A 27,256-nucleotide genomic window follows, 5' to 3' on the forward strand; every position below is an offset into this window, starting at 1 on the left:
CAGGAACGCATGCAGGACGAATACTGGACAAACATTGGACAAATATTAATTTTTATTATCGCGATAAAATATCTCGAGGTTAGGTGCTCTCGTTGTTGCTCATTTCTGGATAAATTCTGAAACGCAAGTTTGGATACCTTCTTAATCCTTAGACATATTAAGAGAATTTGCCCAGCCGTGGAATATAATGAGGCTGTTACTGTATGATCCAGGTTAGAGATGTACGGCAAAGAGCTCGTGTAAGAGGTGAGAGCATTTATATCAAGTTTGGTTGTTATTACTATAAATATTAATGTTAAAAATAACTTCAAAATTAACATTACGACTCAAAACAGATACACCGCTCTGAAATATTACATCATTAAGCTTTACCAAGCACCTTTGGTAATGAAACAAAATTGTTCTTAATATAATATGTACCTATTTTAATTCTTTAATTGCGTTTAGGCGTTGAAATTTGTTACAGAAACAAAACACATTCCGGTTGATTATGTAATTTAATAAAATAATAAATTATTTACATTTTTTCTTACAATATAATGTTGTCATCACATTTCTTAAAATAGTTCAATACCTGTTTCAAATAAAATTTATATAAAAAAAAAAAACTTGTACTGAACATTCTAACTGTCAAATATGGGCGGGAAACTGTGTGGATTTCAATTGCAACATTTTGTTTTAGTTGTCGACATTGGTTTGCCGTTAAACTTTCGCCTCAGAGCCAGAACTATCTATTACTATAAAAAAGACTACTAGCTTTGTTGATGTTTCAAATAAACTCGTATTTTATACAGTACGTTACTACTGGAGTAGTCTTACAATACTTTTTCGAAATTTTAGTAGAATGATCGTTGTAACAGGCTTCATGATCGATGAATATTTATGAGATTTTTTTGCGTTTCGTCGACTTTTCGCAAGAACTTATTCATTGGAAAAGAATCACTAAATACATTACAGGCGTAATATTTATGCATAAATTATGTCCGATAGCTCTTAGTGACTTCTCGCATGATTCCAGGAAATATTGAGTGAGAAACGACAGACGGATATCTGTAGTTTAGTGAGATGGTTCAATTTAGTTATTGTAGCGCAGATATGAGATCGATCTGATAATTGTTATCGCATAGTCGACATAATATTAATTTCAGTGGTATAGAATTTCTTGTAGTACGTCGAAGATTTATAAAATCAATATTTAGTAGAAAATGCTATCTTATCTAAACATATATATAATAATATTATATACAAAAACAATTACCTAAAATTTTAGCTCTATTGGTTTAGCATTTTTTTAGTTAGGTTAAAAAAATACGTGTCCTGATTTATTAGTATAAATATAAAATGAAACGAATATTTTATTATCTTTGTCTATTTTCGAACACACGAAAAAATCTTAAGTTCGAAATAAATTATATGATACAGCGAACCAATTATTTATATTAATATCTATTGATGTTTTTTTGACATCTGTATACGAGAGATGATATTTATTTATATCTACCTAATTAAAATATCATTTGAAAGTCAAATATTTATTGATTCTATTAATAAAACTTTCCGAAAGAATTGGTTTTGCGGCGATACGATCTCTTAAACTAGCTATAGTTGACGCTAAGTACGAAGCTGGAGTTGACGCAACAAAACTGACAGGACGAGGACTCGTCACAACATAATTAGGTTTCAAATTATTATAAATATTTCTTCCACCAATCAGCACAACGTTTTCAGTTGTCGAATCATATTTAACCTCTTTGTTACTGCCTGCTGAAACATCATCAATATATAATGGAGTAGGACTTGGTGCTCTTGTGAATAGATCTTTAATATCATCGTAAGCGGGTCTGACTGGAATTGATACGGTCGTTGAAATTGGATTGAAATTAAATTTAGATTTATAAGGTTGGTAGTTATTATTATAATCAGCTGTATAGTCGTAATATTCTTTAGAATTGTATTGTTCTAAATCTTCTTTGACTGGTATTGTCTGTCTGTTTTGATTAATATTTACATTTGTGTTTGGTTTATTGTATACATTAGGATTTGGATTATAGTTATTTATGTTATAAATGTCTTTGTTAACTTTGTCTTCGTCATATCTAACGTTAGCATTGTAGCCGTTTTCATCGGCTGTGTACGAAACGATTTGTGTTCTACCGTCCGGTAGTCGAACTCTGTATTCTCCGTTTGTAGCTGAACCGCTGCTCTGTTGCGAATGTGAGAAATCATCACCCGTTTTGTGATCTCTTACGGTGTAAGAGAAAGCGTAATTTTGATTCTGAAAATAATAATAATAATTTTTCATTATAATATATTGTTTTTAATTTTTTCATTGAAATTATTTTGGCTGTCAATGTTCCTAAACAAATGATATTAATTTACGTTGTAATTATATTTACAATTAACCAGTAAGAATAAGAAACAATATGAAATAATAAACTATTGTTATATCTGATGGTGATTCTAATTCAAATCAATAAATCAGTTTTTTATTAACAGAGATAGCCATCTGATAGTGGTGACCATAGACAAATATAATACGAACTTGAATGTATACAACAAAAAAATATGGACCAGCCTTTGGTACTAATGTTACATATCTTGTGGTAACACATAACAACACAAACTATACCTTACCTTTTGTAGAATATTTGATAAGGAGTGGTAGCTACCCAGACGGGCTTGCACAAAGTCTTACCACCAAGTAAGCTTTACCATATAAAATAAAATTTCATTCTTATTTTGCAATATCTTTACACAGTATAAAAAAATGTCGTTTCTCGCCGTCTGTACGATTAGATCTTTTTAACTACGCAATGAATTTTAATGTGATTTTCATCAATAATACTAGTATATTATAGCGGAGAAAAGCCGAGATATTCAATATTCAACAGTAATAATAAATAATAAATATTGGACAACATCACATACATTACCCTGATCCCAATGTAAGTAGCTAAAGCACTCGTGTTATGGAAAATCAGAAGTAACGACGGTACCACAAACACCCAGACCCGAGGCAACATAGAAAACCAATGAATTTTTTCTACATCGACTCGGCCGGGAATCGAACCCGGGACCTCTGAGCGGCGTACCCATGAAAACCGGTGTACACACTACTCGACCACGGAAGTCGTCAAGTAGACAGTACCAGTCGTAAAAAAACGAATAGGTATTTATTTTCATATTTGGTCATCAATCGAAAAGTTGTATGACCTTTATTGTATCGATATATCGTACCAATAATCAGACTAACAAATATACTTAAATACATATTTTAAACCATAAAATTAATTATAAATATCATACCTCATTACTGCCGTATTCAGGATTGTGGTTTTCATTGGATACGGCGTTGTTTTCGTAACGGTTATCGTAATCCAGATTTTTCGGCTGAAAATTAATTTATATAATAATATCTGTTTATATAACTGTTGTTATAATTACGTCAATGGTTTTATTGGTCTAGCTAGTTGTTGGGCGGATTTCAAGGTTCAAATAGAGACATTAATTTCCTAGCTCTAGGCTACTACTGGGAATTAATTTTCAGAGGAACGCAATAATTGTTATTTGTCCTAACGATCCTTACAAATTTAAGTCAATAGACTTAAGACTTATCCAATATTGTTATATCTTAATATAGCGTCGTTGATACTAAAGACTTCAAATTATAAAACAGAATACTGACGGAGCTCGCGGAACATTAGAGTGAAGAAACAAAAGCGAATACATATTGAGAAGCGTCGTTTTGTTAATAGATCAAAAGTGCGGTCACTTTCATTAATAATAATTCACAATATTATACTCTGTACAAGTTAGCTTGATCTTTTTGACAGATGTAAATTTTTCTGATCGACATAACTTTGCAATGACGAACATATTATTTTCTTTATTTGATTTTAAAAATTGTAAAAATATTATACAAATGTTCCTAAAAATTCAAGCGTTATCCGAAAATTTTAAGACTTTTTCTATTATATATTATTGCTTCAAAGTACAATTTAAATAGAAACACTGAAAATGATAGACGCTTGTACAATGTTACATCGGTCGGACGGTAGGGACGCGAATAACAGGCAGTAACTGCTACAAATATCGATTACAAAAATCCTTATTAAAGATCATTGTTAAGTTATTGTTACGAACGGGGGTCCTTTTGGTTGGGATCTTTTTGGCTAGTGGTTGGGATCTCTTTAGCTGGTATAACTCTTTTTAGAAAAATAAGTAAAAAAAAATTGAATTCTAATTTGAATTACGCATTCCATCGTTCCTTCGACTGTTATATAAGTTATATTTTCTGTTTCTCATCACTAGCCCGTCTGTCAAACAGATCAAGCTAACTTGAACAGGGTATAACAGTTTGTTAATTGTTACTAACAGGAATACACATTCGATTTTGGTAGTATATCCGCTTTTATTGTTTAATGCTCAGCGCGTTTCATCTGCCTTTTATTTTATAATCACAACCAAAAACATTAAGAAACTATAACTTATGAGTTCTATTCTATAAAAAAACTTACAATCACCAATAAAATCGTGACACGAACAACAGAAGATATATTCTCTGAGAACAGTAGTAAAATCTCAGACGTGATATGCGATACTGACAATAATAATAATAACATTTACAAGATACAAGTATCAAAATTGCGTATCGCTGTAGGTCAACTTGAAGCATTTAATGATCGAGTGATTTTAAGAAGTGAGTTTTAACTAGAATAACAGTGCTAATAGGATAATTTAAACGTGCTATAGTAAGAAATAGAACGATATCTACATATTTTTAATTTTTCTTTAAACAACGCTAAATATTATTACTATTAAATTGAATATAATTAGAATTATTTAAACATAATCCAGATCTATCTATTTATAAGAATATAATAGTTTTTATACATAATACTGTAAAGGGAAATAGATATGTACCTATAATGTTATAAGCTCGAAAAGGCTGTTTGAATATGATTATCACGCACAAAAGTCCTTATGGTCAGATGTTTTTGAGTTCAAACCCAGGGCAACACTGATTTATTGTGTTTCATTTGGATTTATAATTCATCTAGTCCTCGGTTAAGGGAAACATCGTGAGGAGAACTGAACGCAGTGGATGAGAATCTACCGCGTGCACTAACTCTCATTGGAGCAGCGTAGAGAAAGCTCCAAAAACTTTCTTCTCGAAAGGGAAAAGAGTCCTTTGGGCAGTAGGACATTAAAATGTTCTGATTTCTTAGTCTGGATTGACAACATTTTGTGGATTAAATAGACTTTTTTGAGAATGGTAAAGGTAGGTAATACTATATAATATTGTTACCTACCTTTACCATTATACACAATAAATTATAAATGTCTTCCTGGCCGATTCTAGAAGGAACATCTGACGACGGACATATTATAGAATTTGGTCGAAAACACAAGTGCATCCTTAATTCCCTGCCTTCATAATCTTAGGAAACGACAAAACCATTCGCAGCAACCAAGAGCAAGTACTAGACAAGTTAGGCAAACGAAACTATATATATATATTTATTTCCTCAATGTATAGCCCGTTTATAAATAAGGCTATATTAATAACTCACTTCTGGTTAGTGGTTCTGTTGAATGGCGCGTTTAACCATACAAATAATTCAAATTTATAACGTAGATATTCAATTAAACACAGTCACGTGACACAGTTTGTTTTTAATGAGTACGAAATATATAACATACCTGGTAATCGTTGTAAAGTTTCTGTTTATGTAAATTCAATAGGTTATGTTGAGCGTTATCCGATAATGCTTTGTATATTGGCGGTAATACTGTTCGTTCCTGTAAATAAATATAATATAATCATATTAACTGTTTACTCTGTGGAAGGACTACGGCAAAACCCGTTTGGAAAGGTACCACCCACTCATTAGATATCCTACCATCAATCAGCTACACTTAATATTGTTCCGGTTACACGGGACATAACATCTTAGCCTTCAAGGTTAGTGGCGCACTGGTGTGATGTAATGCTTCATATTTTTTACAACGTCAATGTCTATAGATGGTGGTGACCACTTACCTTTGGGTGGCCTATTTGTCCTTGCTATTACATTAAAAAAACTCCCTTTTGTTCAGCACGTATTCAATTTAATTATCATTATAAAAGGATACTCTATATTATATATAAAAAGGGGTAAGGTTGACTTTTGACCCCAACACCGGTTGATCAATTATCCTGAATTTTTTCACAAATATTAATCGTTTTATGGAGAAGGTTTTTTGTACGATACGATTTGTTGAAATTTACTGTGACCGGTTCGACTGATTTCGATGAAATTTTATGTATTTGAGTGGATGGTTTGATGGGCCAATCGGCAAAAGAAGGGTAGGGAGACCGAGTAGACGATGGGCAGACGACTTAACGGAATTAACAGGAAAGGACTAGAAAAATATCGGCAAGGACAGAGATGATTGGAAAGGACTGGAGGAGGCCTTCATCCGAGGAGGGGTCCATAATCAATAACAAAAACTAACATTTAGACATAAGCAAAACACTAAAATCTAACAAACTACTAACAAATACCAACATTAGTAATGGCAAATAAGCTCATGGGAGGAAAGGCTTTATTATTATTATTTGTTTAAATTTTGCAAATCTCGGTGTGCACCGGTTAGTAATGATCACGGACCGAAGTCAAGTGAGCATAATCTGGGTCCTAATCTAAAATTTTAATTAGTATGATGTTTTGGCAATGTAATACTATCTTTATCAGAGTGCATACAATTTCTCACTAATCTACATGTGTTCAGTATTGAAGCTTTCTGTAATTGAATAAATGTATGTATGTGAAGGTAAGTCAAGAGCTCTGAGTGACTGATTAAGTTGTTGCGGGACGATGCCTGCAGTAGAAAGTACTACTATAACTAACTATCGGTACTACATTATTATTGAATAGATGATTTAGATTGGACCAATCAGAGGATAAACTATTGATTAAATAATTGCCAATACTCGTGTAGCAATTAAGAAGTCCGATGATACAGTGCTTCGCTTGGCAATTCAATCATTTATTTAAAAATCTCTTTGAAAACAGATTTCGATTTAATAGATGACACATTATTTTGTATTACCTACATGAACTAATTGAGAATTGAACTCAATGCACACAGAGCTACGATTGAATAGAAATGTGCATTTAAATAGAACAATTACACAATGACAAACAACAGTTGTGGATTTATCGCGCGGCAACACCTGTGAAGTATAATCAATCATACGCCATAAGGGCATGCAAGGAAAAAATAATAATATCGCATTATTTCGACTGGAGACGCTTCTAAAACAGCGATTTATGTAAGAAATACGTATAATATTGCATCTAATTTCGTTTATTTGTTCGCTAAAAACTAGCTTCTTGTTTTGATATAAAATCATTACCCATTGACTTCCTTCAAGTTGCTCTTGGGATGTTCCCAAGAAATCCCTTCTTGGGAATATGCCATATTTTGGTAATTACAACTTGAGCATCTGCTTCTGTTATTAAAAATATATATATCTTTACTAGATTCGGTTGTATATTATGACCGGTTTGAACTTTAGAAGTACATATATACAATACATTGACTAAGTTATCTTAAATATATACTTTTTGACATTTTGGCATTTAATAAAATGCAAGAAAGACATTTTGCTCTTGAAACAGATTTTTTAATTCTAGAAATATATTTGTTAAACTTGATAGTACTTATATAATACTCGGCATATCGTTCTGTCATGAAGCACTACATGTGGCACACTTTACGACTTTATACTCAGTGCAATATATTATAAGAAATCCTTACAAAATTTAGACATACTTTAAGCTCCTGGTCATACTATGGTTGAAGTATAACGGAGACAGCTTTATAAAGGAACAACCAACTAAACATGAGGCTAAACAAAACTTTATGAAGACAGAACAAATTCATGTTATGGTATTTAAATATTCAAATAATTGTTTAATAGTGTGAATTAATCTCGTAATAAAAAAGTTTGAATATCGCAGTAAAAAAAAAATATAAAAAAAATTGTTCGATGAAACATTTCTCTGAATATTTTCTCGCAGACTTGAGATTTAGCAGGTCAGCTTAGTCAACGACTTCCTATTTACTGGGAGCTTATTCCGTACAAAAATGTATTCATAGAGTGGCATCAGACTGCTACATAATAAATATAAATGAATATTGGACAACATCACATACATTACTCTGATCCCAATGTAAGTAGCTAAAGCACTTGTGTTATGGAAAATCAGAAGTAACGACGGTACCACAAACACCCAGACCCAAGACAACATAGAAAACTAATGAACTTTTTCTACAACGACTCGGCCGGGAATCGCACCCGGGACCTCGGAGTGGCTGATGAAAACCGGTGTACATACTACTCGACCATGGAGGTCGTCAAGCATGTCGTGTAAAAAAAATCTTATCGCTATTCTAATAGCCCGACAATTGTATTCAACTCACCCTAGGGCAAGTCATGCTGGATAACCACAATAAGGAAGATGCCCTACTTAGCCCTATAGATTGTCACTCAAACTCAGTGAAACTTAACTTGTAAAAGTAGGACATATTAAGCCATAACTCCAAGTTCTAACGCTTGTTAGTAATCAAATAATGAGAACTTCAAAGATCTTTTACATTTTAAATTGAGCTGTGTTTGCTGTTCCTAATCCAAATGTTGGTAATATTTTGGATAGTTGTGTAATACGAATGCGTTTGTTTGATAGTTTAGTTAGTACTTAGGGGGTAGTTCGGATATTAGATATTTCATGTTCTTTTCTGTATCGCTGACGTGTGTGCATAAACATTTTTTTTTAATTTCAAATATTTGTTAGGATTCGTTGCAAATAAGCAAATCTATAAGGAAGTCCAAAAAAAAAGAGCATATAGGTTACCTGATGGTAAGTGGTACCATCCCTAACATACCATCGCCCAAAGAGATTGCCGCAATAAGAAACAGTAAGCAATCCTTATAACACCAATGCACTACCAACCTTGGGAACTAAGATTCTATGTCCCCTGTGTCAAAATGATGTGGCATTGTGGAAGCCCGCCTGGGTTGGCAATAAGCAATACTTATAAACAGTGTTCAAGTTAATTTAATTCAACAGTAAGCGGCAATAAATTGTTAGTTATTTATTTCCACGAAATGAAACGTTATTAAAACAAACTTGGTATCATGTGGCTTTGGTGTAATTCGACAATTTCTCTTAATTATGATTTGAACTCATCTATTCGAGGGCCATCAATTGGTATTAATTCTTGTGAAACACAAAGAGCCTCTTAATTACCCCCTTTATAAAACTGTCTTTGTGCAATTAACTTTGAATTTTTGTTTATTGTACGAATATTTGTAATTCGCTTCGATTTTTAGTACCGAGATGGTTTAGTGGTACATGTGTATCTTACCCTAAGTTCGCGTTCAAATCTGGAAAAGTGTAAATTTTTAACGGTCTATTTGTTTTTATTTTCATCTCATGCTCAGTAAAGGAAAATATATTGAGAGAACTACAGTCGATTGAAATTTCGCCATAAGCCCGATCTGGAGTAGCGCGATGAAGTAAAAATTTTCAAAAAATACTAAACATTCCTTACATCAGCAATGTAAACATCCTTGGGAACTAAGAAGAAGTAAATTGTACCTGTGAATGCTCATTCAACCTTCGAACCAGAACCATACTAAGTGCTGCTGTTTGGCGGGAGATTATGTGATACCTACCCAAGTGGGCTTGCGTAAAGCCTTAGCCTCACAGGATATTTATCATCCTTTATGAATCGCTTAAATAAAATAAATCGCTCAGTTAAAAATCAAGTACGTACCTCATAATTATTGTAGCCATTATCCCTGATGAATCCGTTATATCCCCTATTTTTAATCGTATCGGCATAAGGGACGCTGTTGTAGGAAGTTGCTTGATATTCAACATTATTAAAGGTATCTGGGATATCCTTATCATAAAGATCTTGTCCGAAATTTTGATTAGAATTCAGATAGGGTTTGAAAATATTATTAATCTGGGAAGATTGAGCTATGGAATTGTTAGGTGGGTTTGGATTTAGGTCGCTTCTGATGATTGATTCGATGAGAGGTCGGGATGTCACCACAAGAGGCGGTCGGGGTGATGGCGGTGAGTCGTTTGGGAATAGAACTGGTCCTTTCCTGCAAGATATAAATATGAGATTTTAATTTTATTGACTATTCTGAGTGATATTGTGCATACTATTCATAAAAGAGTTACAATCCGTAAATAGTCTGCTTGGTGTACGTATCTGTTCCATTCCAGAACAATATTTTAATTTTATCCTATAACATTGTTATAGTCCGGGTGTATGGACAGACATTTGCCTGACTGTATACGGCATTACCAAAGGTAGTTCAGGCATAAGACCAAAGACTTGACATGCTTTCACAGCATGAGATTATACCATTTACGACTTTTTAACTACAAGCTGCATCTGATAACTCCTTTACGGAATTTTAACTCTGTACTCCGGATAAGCTGGATTCAAGAAAGCCACTAGACAAAAAAGATATTCAAAATAAAAAATAGTATGCTATGAATTTGTCAGTTTGTTCGTTGATACATTTAATCAAAGCCAAGATCGTTATCATTGATAATCACTAGTTGCTAATGGGAAATCCATAGTAAGAGCAATCAATACAACAGACGGACGGAACTTTTAACTACCCAAGCTAACGACTGTTGTTTAATGAAAATAGTATTAAACTTGTACCAATGACTTAAAATAGATCTTATATAGCAATCGTGGTGAAATTGGTGATTAGTTTCCTGACTTGTAAAACATTGTCTGTCGAAAATATATTGCTAGATGAAACTAGTGTGACTTAGTCGTCGAAATTTCATAATTATTACAATTATTTAAATATATAAGATAAAATTTTGTTTTTTTTTTTTTGTAATTTTTATTATAGCATCACGTATGCACCAATGAATACGCATAGTTTGAAGTTTTACAATTTCAGCTCTATAGCAGTTTTTCCTCTCCTCAGATATACTTAATTCGTTTTTATGGTACATCTCATATTTAATGGTAAAGAAAACGCATCCTGTATAGCTTACACGTATTTTAATGCTTTGAAATTTAATATTTGTAAATAATAAAATTGACAAAAAAGACCCGCTCAGGTTTCTTTCGACGGTTCTTCTCAGCTCGGGTATTATCTTTTCCGAACCGGCGGTAGTGTTACATTTGACAATCAATAAGTAAGTGTAATGCTTCTATGTTGAATAAAGAAATTCGATTTGATATAAATGAAAATCTGGCACACAGGTATACAGCAATAAAGTACCCCCAAATCTTCTTTTCAAGGAAAATCAAGGCCTACTCTTAATTAGTAAGCATTTATAGGTATCATCAGTTATTATTATTGTTACCATTATTTTGATGCTAAACTATTAATTTACAATTACGCAAACAAAGCGTTAATAGTTTCCTTACTCACTTGGTAGGTTCCACTTTTGTTTCTTTCAAAAACTGCACTTGATATGGATGGTAGTTGAAGTTTCTTGGTGCAAGAAGACTCGCCGGTGTCGATATTTCTTGTGCAATAGCGCCAGTTATGATGAGGAATAAGGTGATCATAGTTTATCTGAAATCGTATTTGAAATTGTACTCAAGAAACCTCAAGAAACCAAAATTTCAGCGGTTTTAGACAATCGATATTCCTTCGGTACAGGGAAAAGTGAGGATCTATTTATCCCAAAAAATAAGGGGTATTAAGAAGTAAAAAATAACTCAAATTAAAGATAAATTAAAGGCTGCGACAGGATTTTCAAATTCAAACTAAGAAGTATTAATATTGTATTTTAGCACAAAAATACAAAAGAGAACGTACAAAGGAAGGATAATAAATATATCATGGTTAAAATAATACTTATTATTAAAAAAAAAACAATATATACTTTATTCAATTAAACCCTTGCGAGCACTTTTCAACTGTCATTTCACCGTACACGCTTCAATTAAATTTTAAGCTCACACTCGCTCGGAATGTCGGAATTTCGGAAAGAAATCTCTCCGATACTCAGTTACATAGGTTTTTAAATAATAGGACTATTATCGATGTAGCATAGGAATTAACGACTAACTTCAAACTTAATTAATATAACATATCTAATTTAACATTTATTTTAGTCATCCATCTTCCTTTATTAGTCAAAGTGTAATAACAAAATAATAAACACCCTCCCCTAACGTATTATTTGTACCCAACGACACCTCGTTAGAGTATTCATTACCCCATCGATTATGTGGTGTTAATGAGCAATGCAACTTAAGCTGTAACAAACGTCAATTGTGCTGTACTAAATAGTAATTGTGGTTCAAACGACCAAGTAATTGTGGATAATTCACACTAATAAATCGATATTGTTGGATTTAATGTTACGAAATTAAAATAAATATCGTTTTTGGAAAGGAAGAATAGTTAAAGAGGCAACATTGTGCTTTTTGAAAATGAGATTTAAACTATTTAATTTAAATATCATTTTCCAAAAGCACTGCCATGTTAAATTTTTACTCCAAGAATAGTACCTACTATTCTGTGAAAATCACTTCGTTTTACTCATGAAATGGTAACGACCGAAAAACACTATTTTGATAAGGGTGTTCTTTAAATGTTATCATTATTATAATCAATCAGATTACACTCGCGTGTGAAAGGGAGAGGAGACCCTATGTCCTTTTCTTTAGTCTTGACAACGTAAGACAAAATTTCACGAAGATCGGTTGAGTAATTAAGACGTGAAAACGTATAAAACACACTTTCGCATTTATAATAGTTAGGATATCGTATAGCTCTTCACGACGTCTGTTTACGTTTGTCGGATACATTTTACGATCGTATTCTGCAGCCAATTTTTATCTAATTCTTAAGAAGATATCGTTCTTCTTTTCATACGAATAAATTGAGTGCCTTTAGGGAAAAGAGTCTATAATTTTTCTTCTTTTTTTATGTAATAGGTAGGCGGACCGGCAAATGGGCCACCTGAGGATAAGTGGTCACCACCGCCCATAGACATTAACGCTGTTAGAAATTTTAACCATTCCTTATTTCACACGGCAGAATATCTGATGGGTGGTAACTACTCAGACTAGCACAAAGCCCTGCCACCAAGTAAATATAATTGTATCCGTTTTAAATATGAAATACCATTTTATAATTATGTTTCATTTTGTACAATTTAGTACCCTAAATTTTAGTATGAATATTTTTATTATATTATTATAACAATCTATTTTGACATAAGACCTTTTGAATATTTGAAGACAGTGAAACATGTTCAGAATGGGATGGTGCTACATAAAACGTGAAAAATGGTCTATTTTCTTATGTCTTGTTGTTGAAGCGTTTAAGTTTTCATAACTTAAAATCCCAAACGGTAAGTTAAAACACTTTGAGTTCAATTTAAACCTAATATATAAACCTTCACAACACCGAATGCAGCAATTTCTCTGTCCGTCTGTCAGAAAAGACGGATTAAGTTATATTTTATATGAGATGTTCTGTTTTTGGGATGAAAATAAAGTAAATTTTGTCTAACTTTGATAGATTAGAGTAATGTATAATGCTTCTAAGTCTATATATTAAAAGTAAATTAATTTTCTGAAATTTAGAAACTTTTTTTTTATGTAATAGATATGTGGACCGTCAAATAGGCCGCGTGATGGTAAGTGGTTACCACCGCCTGTAAGAAATGTTAATCATTCCTTATATTTCACAAATGCAACACCAATCTTGGGGGCTAAGATATTATATTTAGTTACACTAGCTCACTCGGTCCATAAGTCAGAAAACTACGGTAATATTGCTGTTTGTCGGTTGAATATCTGATGCGTGGGTGGTACCTAGACAGGTTTACGCAAAGACCTACCACCAAGTTAATTTGCAATGTTTGGTTTATTGATCCATCCATCATTAGGATTTGATCCAGGGAATGAAAACATAACTACAAACGTATATAATTGTATTTAATTAACATAAATTTGTATTTTAAATATTGCAAAAGAGTATTCCTGTATCAAGAGTAGCCAGCGTAACTACGTACATAAAACACATAATATTTTAGTTCACAGGCGGTGCATTGACCAAACAAGGAATTGTTAATATTTCTGTGCTAACGACACTAGACGATGGTGACCACTTACCAACATGTGACCCATTTACCAGCCTGCCTATTTGAAGTAAATCAAATTAATATAAATTATATAAACAGTAAATTGCTAAACGATTTATCGGTTGGCCTATTTTAGTATGCCCGTCTGATATAAATGAAATAAAAAAAAAAACAATTTAACAGAACAAAGTTACACGTATCGTACAGCTGTTATAAATGTGTGTAAATTGAATAAAAAACTTTGAAAACATCGTATTTACTGCCGTGATTGCATCATTGTTTTGTGAGAACTCGCTGTCACAGATAGCGGCCATATTGGCGTTGTCACGGTAACTTTTGTTCGCGTGGGAAAATAGCGGATATTGTTACTTTATTTAAATGCAGTAAAGAAAAGTATGACGATGACCATTTTTACAATATTTTTTGCAATTTCGTTTGCCTTCAAGTGGAATATTACTCGGTGGCGAGGCTTTGTCCAAGCTTTGGATAGGTACCACACAATCATCAGATATTCTACCGTACTACAGTAATACTTAGTATTGTTGTGTTCCGGTTTAAAAGCTTAGTGAGTCGTTGTCTTAACATCTTAGTTTCCAATGTTGGTGGCGCATTGGTGATAGGATAAATTATTAATATTTCGTCCAGTACCAATGTCTATGGGCTATTTGCCAACCTATATGGCATAAAAAAGTAGAATCTATAATAATATCTTACTGATAGATTTGTCATCTTATAAGAGTGTACTCAGGTGCAATATTACCCGATTTTCATAGTTTAATATGATGGTACCAAAATGGATTACGCGTAGAACCAACGACGCGAAAACACTGCCAGTGTTTAACTCCGGGCTTTTCACGACAAAAAGGAATAACTCTAATCACCCCAAACCGGGATCTGAACGGGGCCTCATGATTTACCAAAGTTAGATTAGTTAAAGATTTGCTGGTTTAATTACTTCCCAAGTTTTTCAATTGCAGTTAAACAACTTTGATACTGGAAATTATATTAAATTATTATTAATAATATTTTTGTAACTAAATTTATTTTTATTTTATCATTAAAATAAAATATTATTACACGTAATTATGAAATGTGAAAAGCTGGTCCAAAAAACTTTCTAGGTTCACATACATCGTTCATACGGAAAAAATAATTCTATCCGTCCATCACAGCCTATTTTAACCGTATCCTCTATAAGAAAAACATTGAAATTATTTTAGTTCACATATTAAATTATACCTGATTACAGACGTATGATAATATAATTAATCTAATTTTTATTTTGGTGAGAAATTCGAAAATTAATATTGGTACTTACTCTTTAAGTATCCTTTAAATCACAAACACAATATAAAAAAACGCACTATTATTTTTTATTTATAACACAAATAATAAAAAACACGTAATAGAAATTTAAATTAAATTAACGACTTTTGCTCTTAATTTAAAATTTAATAGTTAAAAAAGATGGCGTCTATTTCAATCAGCTGTTATTTGCGCGCGAGTTCGACTTAAAATGTTAATTGTGTTGATGTCAACGACTTTTATTGTTGAGTCTACAATAAGCTAAGAGTTTTGTAATCGTGTTGCATCTCTTGATAATCGCAAGACGAGACATTTTATAACAGCTTCCTCAGTATTGGCTAGGTGGATAGGCAGGACTAGGACGGGATGTGGTCACCACCAGCACACCACCACCACCAGCACAGCACAATATATGTACTTATCTATACTAATATCATAAACGCGAAAGTACTGAACCGAATTTGATGAAATTCGATATTAAGCAAGCTTTAACTCGAAGGTAGGATATCGGTTTTTTTATGCATAGCACCTTATGACCCTAATAACGCGAGCCAAGCCGCGACCGACAATCACCAACTACAAATATAAATAGTTGTCTACCTACTGCCTTTTGATACACTTGCCTAATCAACCTTCAAAATAGAGCCGTTACTAAGTATTACTGATTAGGTATAACAAGGGATGAGAAAACTAAATTAATGTAAACATTTATTTACATAAGAAGGAGGCCTTAATTAGATCTATATAAAAATAGTAAAAAATAATTACTATACGATTCATGACCGCGTGGAAACAATTCCACCAGGCAATAAACCTAACAGCATTTCCCCGTCACAGCGCAATTCCTGTGTATCTTTAGGATACTGATTAAAAATAAATAGATACGTATTTAAGCGTTTCTGGATATTCTAGCCCTAAGGGGTGAAATAGGGGTAGCCATTTCGTATATAGATTAGTATGGAAGTTCGCCATTATTGAAGATAGAAACATGAAACATTATTTTTGGGATACCGATTAGAAATCAGTAGATATGTATTTAAGCGTTTCTGGATATTCTACCCCTAAGGGTTGAAATAGGGGTTGAAATTTCATATATATTTTAGTCTGGAAACAGTAATTTTTAAAGTTATAAGCATTAATCTTTATTTTTAAGATACTGATAAGCAATGAGTAGATATGTATTTAAGCGTTTCTGAATATTCCACCCCTATGGGTTGAAATAGGGGTTGAAATTTCGTATATAGGTTAGTCTTGAAGCCCGTCATTTTTTACGTTAGTAAATTGGCGTGCCAATAATGTTACTGAGGAATTTAAGACCTCAAAAATTATGCAACGGCACCAGACTAATATTAAGGGTTTTCTATCGTAATGTCATAGGTTACAGTTATCAGTGTACTAAAGGAGAAATAGTGTATATTCCATGAATATCTTTGATACCATCAGAATACCCCTTTAATTTCAAGAGAGTACATATCGCGCTTAAAGTACATATGCTTCACCATGACAATTAATAAAGCAAAAGGTCAAATTTCTAAAAAGTCCGGAGTAGATACAAGAGAAGACTGTTTTTCGCATGGACAGCTCTAAATAGCCTGGTCGAGAGTGAGCTCTGTAAGCAGTCTGGTGTATCTAGCCTACGAAAGTCGAACCACAAATGAGGTCTTAAATTAACGTAATATTTTAAATTATACTGTAATATAATCAATTGCCACGCGAGCAAAGCCGCGGGCAACAGCTAGTCTGTTATAAATTTTATAATAGAAACATACTATAGAATGTCTATTTGTGTGTAACAGTTAAAGAAAATTAATGTTTGTCTTATAATAAAAAGATAAAGTCAAAGAAATAGCTAGTTAACAAAAACAATTCCATAAGCAAGTTATGATCACGTAAACAGCCGTAACGCATGGGAAAATATTTTTTTACATTAATTAAAATTCTAATTGGCATCTTATTATCTTACGGCCGTTGTCTGTGTGTAATTGCTTTAGCTACTTACGACTTTAACTCACTAGAAGAGACGAGATAGACCAGTGGTAAAAACAGGCGGATGTTAACCAAGCGAGTTCCAATCCACCGAATGTTCTTGTAATATGTGTTAAAATCGTGTTTGTTTCGCATAAAGATCTGTTTAAGTCATATTGAAGCAGCTGGAATATGCTATATATTCTTAAATGGATGACCATAACATTGACTCTATAAGAAATATTAAACGATCCTTGCATCGCTATTTCTTGGGAAATGCATAACTTGGGAACTAAGATGTTATGACCCCTGTGCCTGTAGTCACACTGGCTCACTCACAATTCAAACAAAACATAATTATACTAAGTATTGCTGTTTGGCGGCAGATTATCTGAGGAGTGAGTGGTAATCAACTCAGATGTATCTACACAAGCAATTTTTTCACTAGAATGATAAATTAAGATTTATATATTTATATTTTTTTATGTTGTAGATGGCAGATGAGCAGGAGGTTCACCTGATGGAACGGAACAACCAACCGCCATTTTGTTAGAAAGCAAAATTAAATTATATCTTTAAAGGTTGGCGTGGCTTGATGTAGCCGATACTACGGTGTTTTTAGGAATAGCATTATATTCCAAACTTCACTGGAGTTCTCATTTATCGTCCCTGGCAGGAAGACTCAGCTCCGCAGCATACGCGGTTAGAAAAGTTAGACAACCAACTGATATTGATACCTCTCATCAAGTATATTTTGGTTATTTACACAGTATTATGTCATATGGCATATTACTCTGTAACGCTGCAGATATTGAATCTGTTTTTATTTTACAAAAGAGAGCAATCCGGTCTATTTATAATCTTGGAGCTAGAGACTCTCTTCGGGATGTTTTTAACAAAGTAGGAATACTCACCGTTGTGTCACAGTATATTTACAACGATATTATGTATATTTAAAGTAACATTGATAAATTTGATGTAATCAGTGATAATCATTGTATGTGCACAAGAGGTAAGGATAAGCTTATAACGCCAAGTTTCTGACTCTGCAAAGTCAATAAATCCTTCTCGGGGCAAGGTATCCGTTTCTATAATAAAATTTCGCAGACATTTTTAACTTTGCCGTTTCATATATTCAAGTCATTTGTAAAAAACACATTGATAAAGAATGCATATTATTCAATACAAGATTATACAGATGATAAAAAAGCGTGGAGTTAATGCTTGTTGACTTCCAGGCAGGATATATTACATACATATCTAATTGTATTTAACTAACATGACTGTATTTTTAGATTATGAAAAAGAGTAACTACTGAGTTTCTTGCCGGTTCTTCTCGGTATAATCTACATTCCGAACCGGTGGTAGCTTCACTTAATATAGTTTAATAAATAATTCAAAACTACTTGTAAAAGCCTACTCGAATAAAGTATATTTTGATTTTGATTTTTTGACTGGCGGTTCGGACAGCTGCAACACCGGGGAGGTTACAGATGCGTTGCCGCCCTTTGAGAAATGTTTAGGGTCTTTGTTTTAAGGGTTCCCAAGTCGTAAAGGTTCGAAAAAACTGGCGGCGTAAGGTTCCACAGAGTGGTCGTGCGAGGCAGAAATTCCTTAAATATCGCTCTTCTTCTGATTTTCAAACATTTGTTTGGTGCGGATGAAACTTCGGAAAACTTTTTGTGTTTCAGTTGCGAGAATAACTTTACTCCTTTCCCGGCTTCGCTCGGATGCAATAAAGAAAACGATATGATATAAATATATTTCAGGCAATACATAGTTTTCATATACCTTTTCAAAAATGTATATTTTTTTAGAACTGGATCTTTAGTTCTAGAGTTTCTAGTTACCTCTACATACTAACAAACAAAATTACTCTATATAATATTCTTCGTATGCTATTCGATTTCGTATCAATCATTTAAAATTTTTGAGATTTTATGTTTATTTCAATAAACCAATCCCCACAGACGAGTTCTCCGTACCTTTCGACGTTTTTATTATTTTGTTTGAGTTTATTTTCGCCTGCTTGTTGTGCAGCTGTTGTGAGCTTCATTTGACTGTATTGTTCTACAGTTTATATTAGCAATTGCCTTTAGGGGATAAAAACAGGTACCGTGATTATTTATATATTATTTATATTTAAAAATATAAAATAACGCCAAAGTTTATAAAAATAAATTGTAAAAAAAAGGCACGGGCAACTGTGAGCCCGTGGTTGTTGTAAATTAAAAAAAAAAAAATCTTAGTTCCCAAGGTTTGTGGCGCATTGGAGTTATAAGGAATGATTAAAATTTCTAACGGCGCCAATGTCTATGGAAGGTGGTGACCACTTACCCATTCAACAAACCACGCACAACCATACCACCCATACCTCAACCAACCTGTTTATTGGGAAAGACAGTGGTTGCAAAAGAGGGTTGTGGGGTCTATTTATAACCTCGGAGCTAGAGACTCCCTACGGATTTTTTTAACAAAGTAGAAATAGTGACGGTTGCGTCACTATATAAATACAATAATATTATGTATTCACAGTAATATTGATCACTTTGACACGATCAGTGATCATTTTTGTACGTACACGAGAAAAAATTGATAAGTTTATAAATATATAACCCCTCAATGTTAATAAATCCCTCTTGTAGCAAGTTTTTGTAGTAAAATTCCAGATATTTTTAACTCTGCCGATTCATAAATTCAATACGTTTGTTAAAGAAACGTGCAAAGCCGGGGCGGGTCGTTAGTTTACAATCAATACAAAATTTATTATTCAAAACCATTATCGTAAGGATTAGCTTATTATAGAAAGTGAGATTGAAAATTGTTAAGCAATTTTTGACCTAATATTATCTAGATTAAGCCCATTGAGAATATTTTAACAATGGCGGGTATTCAATCAATAGACGCTGCGCTGAAAGGCAGTCTGACTGGCTTTATATTAAAAATGCAAAGTGACAGTTGTCTCAATATATGTACAATGGTTCTGTATATTATTTTTAGAACACCGAGACAAAATATAATTATGTAAAAAAAAAACATATTATATAATAATACATTCTTAACTTAAATTATCTCTGGATAAGTTGTGTTGAAAAGTTACTAAGTTGTAATACTATATCGTTAGAACCCGTGTATCTTAACTGATGATTGCGGGTTCAAATCCAAGCAAGCGTCACTGAATTTTCATATACATCGTGGGGAAAACCGCGATTATTTCAATGAATTTCCGCCACTTATATATCCACCGATAGGCATTTGTGCCGCGCTTTAGAATAAGCTCCATACCTCCTCAAAGGAGAGGAGGTCTTAGCCCAGCACCGATATTTACAAGCTGTTAATATATTTTAATCAAACGTTAAATATAGAAACGTTATACTCAAATAGTCCCATAGCTACCATATATCTGACATTTTAAAAACCAGCGGAAGTAAGCTTTAAAAGTGTCCCGTATTTAGAAGGAACCCTAAAAAATGATAAGTAAATTATAACGGAAATATATATTTAGTGCAAACAGATCACGAAACGGCGGTCACGAGGCTTACGTAACGGATTACGCTTCTTAAACTTCCGTTACGGGGTTCCGACGGATTACGACTTCATCTTTGCAACTTGTTAATAAAAGTTTAAGAATCGTAACGTATTTTTTTTTAAGAGAATTATTTATAGCATATTAAAAATATAGCATACATAAATTTCCCACTGCTGGGCTAAGGCCTCCTCTCCCGTTGAGGAGAAGGTATGGAGCATATTCCACCACGCTGCTCCAATGCGGGTTGGTGGAATACACATGTGGCAGAATTTCGTTGAAATTAGACACATGCAGGTTTCCTCACGATGTTTTCCTTCACAGCCGAGCACGAGATGAATTATAAACAAATTAAGAACATGTAAATTCAGTGGTGCCTGCCTGGGTTTGAACCCGAAATCATCGGTTAAGATGCACGCGTTCTAACCACTGGGCCATCTCGGCTCCAAATATAGCACCTACGAGGAAAACATGTGTGAATTTATTTCTGAAGTTTTTTTATTGATAAAGAAAATAGAGAAAAGATAAAGGCACAGAACTGTTTTGTTTTTGGTATTGTTTTTGGTCGCGGCTTCGCTCGCGCTTTAGGCGGCGCGGCGGTCGTAAATATTAGGTACAAAAAATCCTAGTTGTTTGAGTGATGACCGTGAAAGAGTAACAGACAGAGTTACTTTCGGATTTATATGTATAGATAGTTTGTGCATACTTATGCATACAATATGCCAATATGGAGTTATGGCAACTATATCTGGACAAGGTTCAGGTACTAAAATATTTCTATACAGTAAAGGAGGCAAAATATAAATCCGCGAAGTCTATACAATGCGCTCTAGTCATCAACAATAACGACTTTTATGTTATAGATAGGCGGACGGACAAATTGACCACCTGTTGGTAAGTGTTCACCACTGCCACATAGAAATTGTCGCTTTTAGAAATATTAACCATTCCTTACATCGTTTATGCGCCACCACCCTTGGGAACTAAGTTGTTATATCCCTAGTACCCTAGTAATAGTTACACTGGCTCACTCGCCCATCAAACCGGAACATAAGATAAAATAGCTGATGAGTATGTGGTATCTACCCAGACCGGGTTGAAGAAAAATCTATCTACCTTTAAGGAAGAAGTTCACATTATATCAAGATAATAAACAGACATATCAAGATAGGCTTAAGACGCATTTAATTAAATTAGTTTCAAAGTACCAATCATACCAAAAGTGACAAAGGAAAAGTTGACATGCTCACCGTAAAATATATTATTAGACGTCTGAAATAAAATGAAATTAGTCGTCTTCCCGGATGGCTACACTTTATTGGCCGTTTTGTAGAACAAATTAGCTCATAATAGAAAACCAAAGATCATACGCAGATTGCCATAAAAATTACGTACCGCACCGTTACATGTAAAAAGTTCAACGTCTGATAAATAATAAATATCATTAACATTATATCCTCATGGTAAAATTAGTATCGGTATCATCTGACAGCTCACCCTAACATGGAGCACCTCGCGCGTTCATTGGTCAATTATACTTCCCTAGCTTCATGTTACAGATTTTCGTTGGAACCTTGCCGTTTGGATTAATCCCGGCCACGTAATTTTACCTTCGGCCATCGCTTCAAAATTCCAAGTTCCACCCGATCCACTCAGATGTTCGTAAATTCACAACAGCGCGATTTCTAAGGTATTTTCTGCCTCGGACATCTACTCTGTGGAACGAGATTTCGCCGGCGGTTTTCCCGAACCGATACGACTTGGGAACCTTCAAAACAAGAGCCTACACGTTTCTTAAAGGCCGCCAACGCATCTGCAAACCCTCCGGTGTTGCAGATGTCCATGGGCGGTAGTCACTTTCAATCAGATGAGCCTCCTGCCCGTTCACAATCTATAGCATAAAATATATATATATATAGTCACCGTTGAGACGATCAAACGGTAGGATCATCGGCCACAGACAAAATCGCGTGTAACAACTTCATAATGATGAATTGCTTTAAAACTATTGAACTCATAGTATCCTCGAAACTCAATTCTACTGTGAGTTAGCACTTTACACGCGAGAAATATGATATATGGACGGCGAACGGAAGTTTGTAAATGGTAATTTATCAGAAAATTTATAGAACTTTGGACAATATACGTAAAGGTATTGTTTTAACATTCTCATATTATTTTATTTCTTTATAAAAAGCCTGTAATTCCCACTGCTGGGATAAAGCCTTCCTTTTAAAGAGAGGGTTGCAGTTTATACTACCACGCTCCTCCTGTGCGGTTACTGCAATGACGCATGTAGATCACTATGTCTGTATTTACTTCGTGGCAGGGCTTTGTGCAAGCCCGTCTGGGTAGGTACCACCCACTCATCAGATATTCTACCGCCAAACAGTGATAGTATTGTTGTGTTCCGGTTTAAAGGGTAAATGACGTAAAAAAAATATTACAAAAAATGGTAGCGCTCTCGTCTGAAACACAAGTTTTCAAAGATTCAAATAAAGATTATTATTATAAAAAAAATAGAAGAGTTTTGTAAACAGTGTGGCTTGCTATCGTTATTTTTGGTTCATTTATAATATTTCACAACGATATTATCTATGTAATGCAAGGTATATTGAGAGAGCATCTGACTCGCAGCCTCCATTGTTTCAGCGCTGGCATAGTTCCATGTTTCAACCCTTATAATCTTATAGATCAGTTTATTAGGTTCCGTATTTATTGGTTCCGTATCTAGTTTGTTATAAAATATATTTTTTGAAGATTACAGGTCAGTGTTACAATGCGCAACGTAAATATATTTTTGGAAATATCTTTGCTCGATATTTTTACCATTGTGTCTTGAGCCTTTAGTCTTGAATTTATCTTTTGAATTGTTTGTTTTATGTTTATTGGAATCTGAATCTTAATTAGTTGTTTAGCTGATAATCGTCGTAAATATTTCAAGGAATTGTTTACAAATTGGACAAATATCTATGAGTGAGTTATTCAATATAAAACAATTATTTTTTGGTTAATTTTGAGAATTAGACGAGTAAATAGGCCATCGACGGTCAATTGTGTAATGGGGTATTTTTGTAGGTCCTAACAAAAAAATAATAAGTTAAATGATCGAGTAAATAGGATTACAGTAAATCCTTTAAACGCATTGCTACTGTACTTAAAAAAATTGAAGTTGCTAAATAAAAATTAAAAACCACTTCAGATACAGAAAATGTGTAATAAACTATATCAGCTACGATGTAACTAAGACTATGTATATATATATTTATTTATTCAGAACATCCAACAGAAGCAAAAATAGCTATAAAGTTTAAACCACATCAAATAAAGTCAACTCTACTTCTAATTCTAGGACATTACGACGTAATAGAAGAAGAGTTTATATGAACTCACACGCTGTAACAATGAATATCTATAAGTCCAAAATTTAGTATTAAATGGTGTATATTTTGGATTATACGAGATATGTGCCGAGATAGCCCAGTGATTAGAACGCGTGCATCTTAACCGAATAATTCGGGTTCAAACCTAAGCAAGCATAACTGAATTTCATGTGCTTAATTTGTGTTTATAATTCATCTTATGCTCAGCGGTGAAGGAAAACATCGTGAGGAAACCTGCGTGTGTCTAATTTCAACGAAATTCTGCCACATGTGTATTCCACCAACCCGCATTGGAGCAGCGTGGTGGAATATGCTCCAAATCTTTTTCTCAAAGGGCGAGGAGGCCTTAGCCCAGCAGTGGGAAATTTACAGGCTGCTAATGTAATGTATGTAAATACGAGAAAGTCTTGAATCTTTACTTCGTTCATAATTTCTTCATTCATTCGAAATTCGTCTATAATATTTACTATATCTTCAAAACTGTATATATATACATAAACTGTATATATAATTGTATTTAACTAACATGACTGTATTTTTAGATGTTGAAAAAGAGTAACTACTGAGTATATTGCCGGTTCTCCTCGGTAGAATCTACATTCCGAATCGGTTGTAGCTTTGCTTAATATAGTTTGTTAAATGACGATTCAAAAGTGCTTGTAAAAAGCCTACTTGAATAAATTATATTTTGATTTGATTTGACTTTGGTTTCATTTTCAGTGTTCAGTTTTTTCTCAATAATAACGAATATTTTTAGTTAGTACTGTTTTCGAAATGAGCATGCTGTTTGTCCTATTGGACTCAGCCTCAGGCGGGGCGTTGGGATTCTGTTTAAGGCTGAATATGCACATCTTAAATGTGCCTTTTGTGGGGCTGGTTTTCGGTTTATGACGTTGAGCTAGGCTTAACTATACTAGACCGCGGAAGTGGAAATAAACCGGCTAGCACGCACCTTGTTCTTAAAAAGAGAGGATGCCTTAGCCCAGCAGTGGGATATTAACAAGCTGTTACCTCAATTTTTCCTACCACATCATTACAAATCCAACGTCATCAATAATAGATTAACATACTGTGAAATTTGATAAACAGTTATGTTAGTTTTGATAATGAGTATAAAAATTATGTCACAAATAAATCAGTCCAGACAAATGATGTACGTCAGATCTTTGCGCAACTCTATAAGTAAGTCTATTATTATTTTGGCGCAAACCCAAAACTTAAACTAAGCTGGTCTTACATTCATAAAAATTGCATTCCGAAATGGAACCGTATATTAAGGATTATATTAATAAACTATGTATATCTACCATATAATTTCAACATACTAACGTGGTAACATGATAACATATAAACAAATCGTTGTAAGATACTTAGATATATATAAACGAGGTAAATATATAGTTGAAATATAAATAACTGTCGATTTTCTCACTGGTTCTTACCCGTATGAACATTTAATATCTGTGGTAGCTTAAAGATTTACATATGATATGATCTTGTCATCGTCCTCCTGCCCTTGTCCCAATTTTATTTGAGGTCGGTGCAGCATGTCTTCTTCTTCCATACTTCTCTGTCTGTCTGCCATATCCTCTTACACACAATCCAACCATCGTTTCTTTGGTCGTCCCCTTCCTCATGACACGACCTTGCAAATTCTTCAAAAGTGCTTTAAGAGAATAACATAAAGTATATTTTAATTACGAGAAATTCGATTATTCTTTTTTGATATTGATTGTAAATTTAATTAAGATATTCCATCCTCGATATACTGATGGGAAATATAATAGATAAATTATCTGCACGCGTCTCTGGCTTAGCGCGAGACAACCTTTAGCTGATCAAGTCGTTTATTTTAAGATTACGTGTAATGAAAAACGTGTTGTATCCACGATAAGGATAAAATCATTATTTTACGTATTTTGAGTGAAATGTTACAAAAATTCGTCATCGTTCGGAATTTAAAGAAATTTTGTAAGGATACCAAAGGATCAAAATCTGTCTGAACGCGATGTACTCAAAATCTACAGAACGTGATTGACCAATAAGTATGGATTTTTTTTTCACCAATAGACGGAGTGATTCATGAGATACTTTTAGGTGTGTAATTTATTTAGCTTTTGTCTAGATTGGCTAAAATACGACAATGATTGTTGAAAATGTCGGAAAACGCATGCTGACTGAGATTAGTGCACCGCGTAAACCAATAGAGTAATCACTACATATTATAATACAAAGTCGCTGTCTGTCTCTTCCTGCGTATTCATATATCTTTGAAAGTACGCAACTCATTTTGATGCGGTATCTTTAATAGATAGAGTAATTCAAGAGGAAGGTTTATATATATAATACACGCATACTATTGTAGAGGAACACTGATAATTTTCCGTCTACTATGGTATATGTCTAATGTCTATCTCTTATGGATAACCCACAATAATTATTTTATTTAATGGTTAATTTACGAAGCGATTTTAAGCAATACAACGTTAATCCTTAATTAAGTACTAGTTTAATTAAGTACTTTAAATACATTGTGCATTTAATATAGATCAATATGGCCCCTTACAACATGTAATTTAAATGAATATTTTTGAAGATATTACAGATTTAAAATGCAGGGATAGTTTTATATAAAGACGTAGTATATTTAGTGACAGCATTGTAAACGTGCGAAGCCGGGGCGGATTGCTAGTGTATGATATAAATGTTGTATGAAGCCCCATATACTAGTTATATATAATTCAGCTGCATTCCTCAGAAAAGTTTTACACAACTCTCACAGCGCCAAAAATTTCACTTCAAAATCCAGAATTTATTTTTTGGCAACAAAGTCGAATCATCGAGAAAAATACTTTCGAACTTTAATAATTTAAAATAATTATATTTTGATGGCGTAAATTGATGGATTGGGAAATGGGTCACTTAAATG

The 27,256-nt window shown here is 33.4% G+C and overlaps 1 protein-coding gene across 1 annotated transcript; it reads right to left on the reverse strand.

Annotated features, from left to right (window-relative positions):
- Positions 1-1,442: 1,442 nt before the first annotated feature.
- Positions 1,443-11,614, reverse strand: LOC113404904 (GATA zinc finger domain-containing protein 14-like). The gene is made up of 5 exons (XM_026645978.2): positions 11,474-11,614; positions 9,829-10,168; positions 5,704-5,802; positions 3,307-3,390; positions 1,443-2,275 (listed from the first exon to the last, which is right to left on the reverse strand). Exons 1-5 carry the CDS (start codon positions 11,611-11,613, stop codon positions 1,514-1,516), a joined length of 1,425 nt encoding a protein of 474 aa, XP_026501763.2. The 5' UTR covers position 11,614; the 3' UTR covers positions 1,443-1,513.
- Between the last annotated feature and the right edge of the window lie 15,642 nt (positions 11,615-27,256).

The sequence above is a fragment of the Vanessa tameamea genome, chromosome 27, assembly GCF_037043105.1.
Source record: "Vanessa tameamea isolate UH-Manoa-2023 chromosome 27, ilVanTame1 primary haplotype, whole genome shotgun sequence".
Taxonomy (NCBI): Eukaryota; Metazoa; Arthropoda; class Insecta; order Lepidoptera; family Nymphalidae; genus Vanessa; species Vanessa tameamea.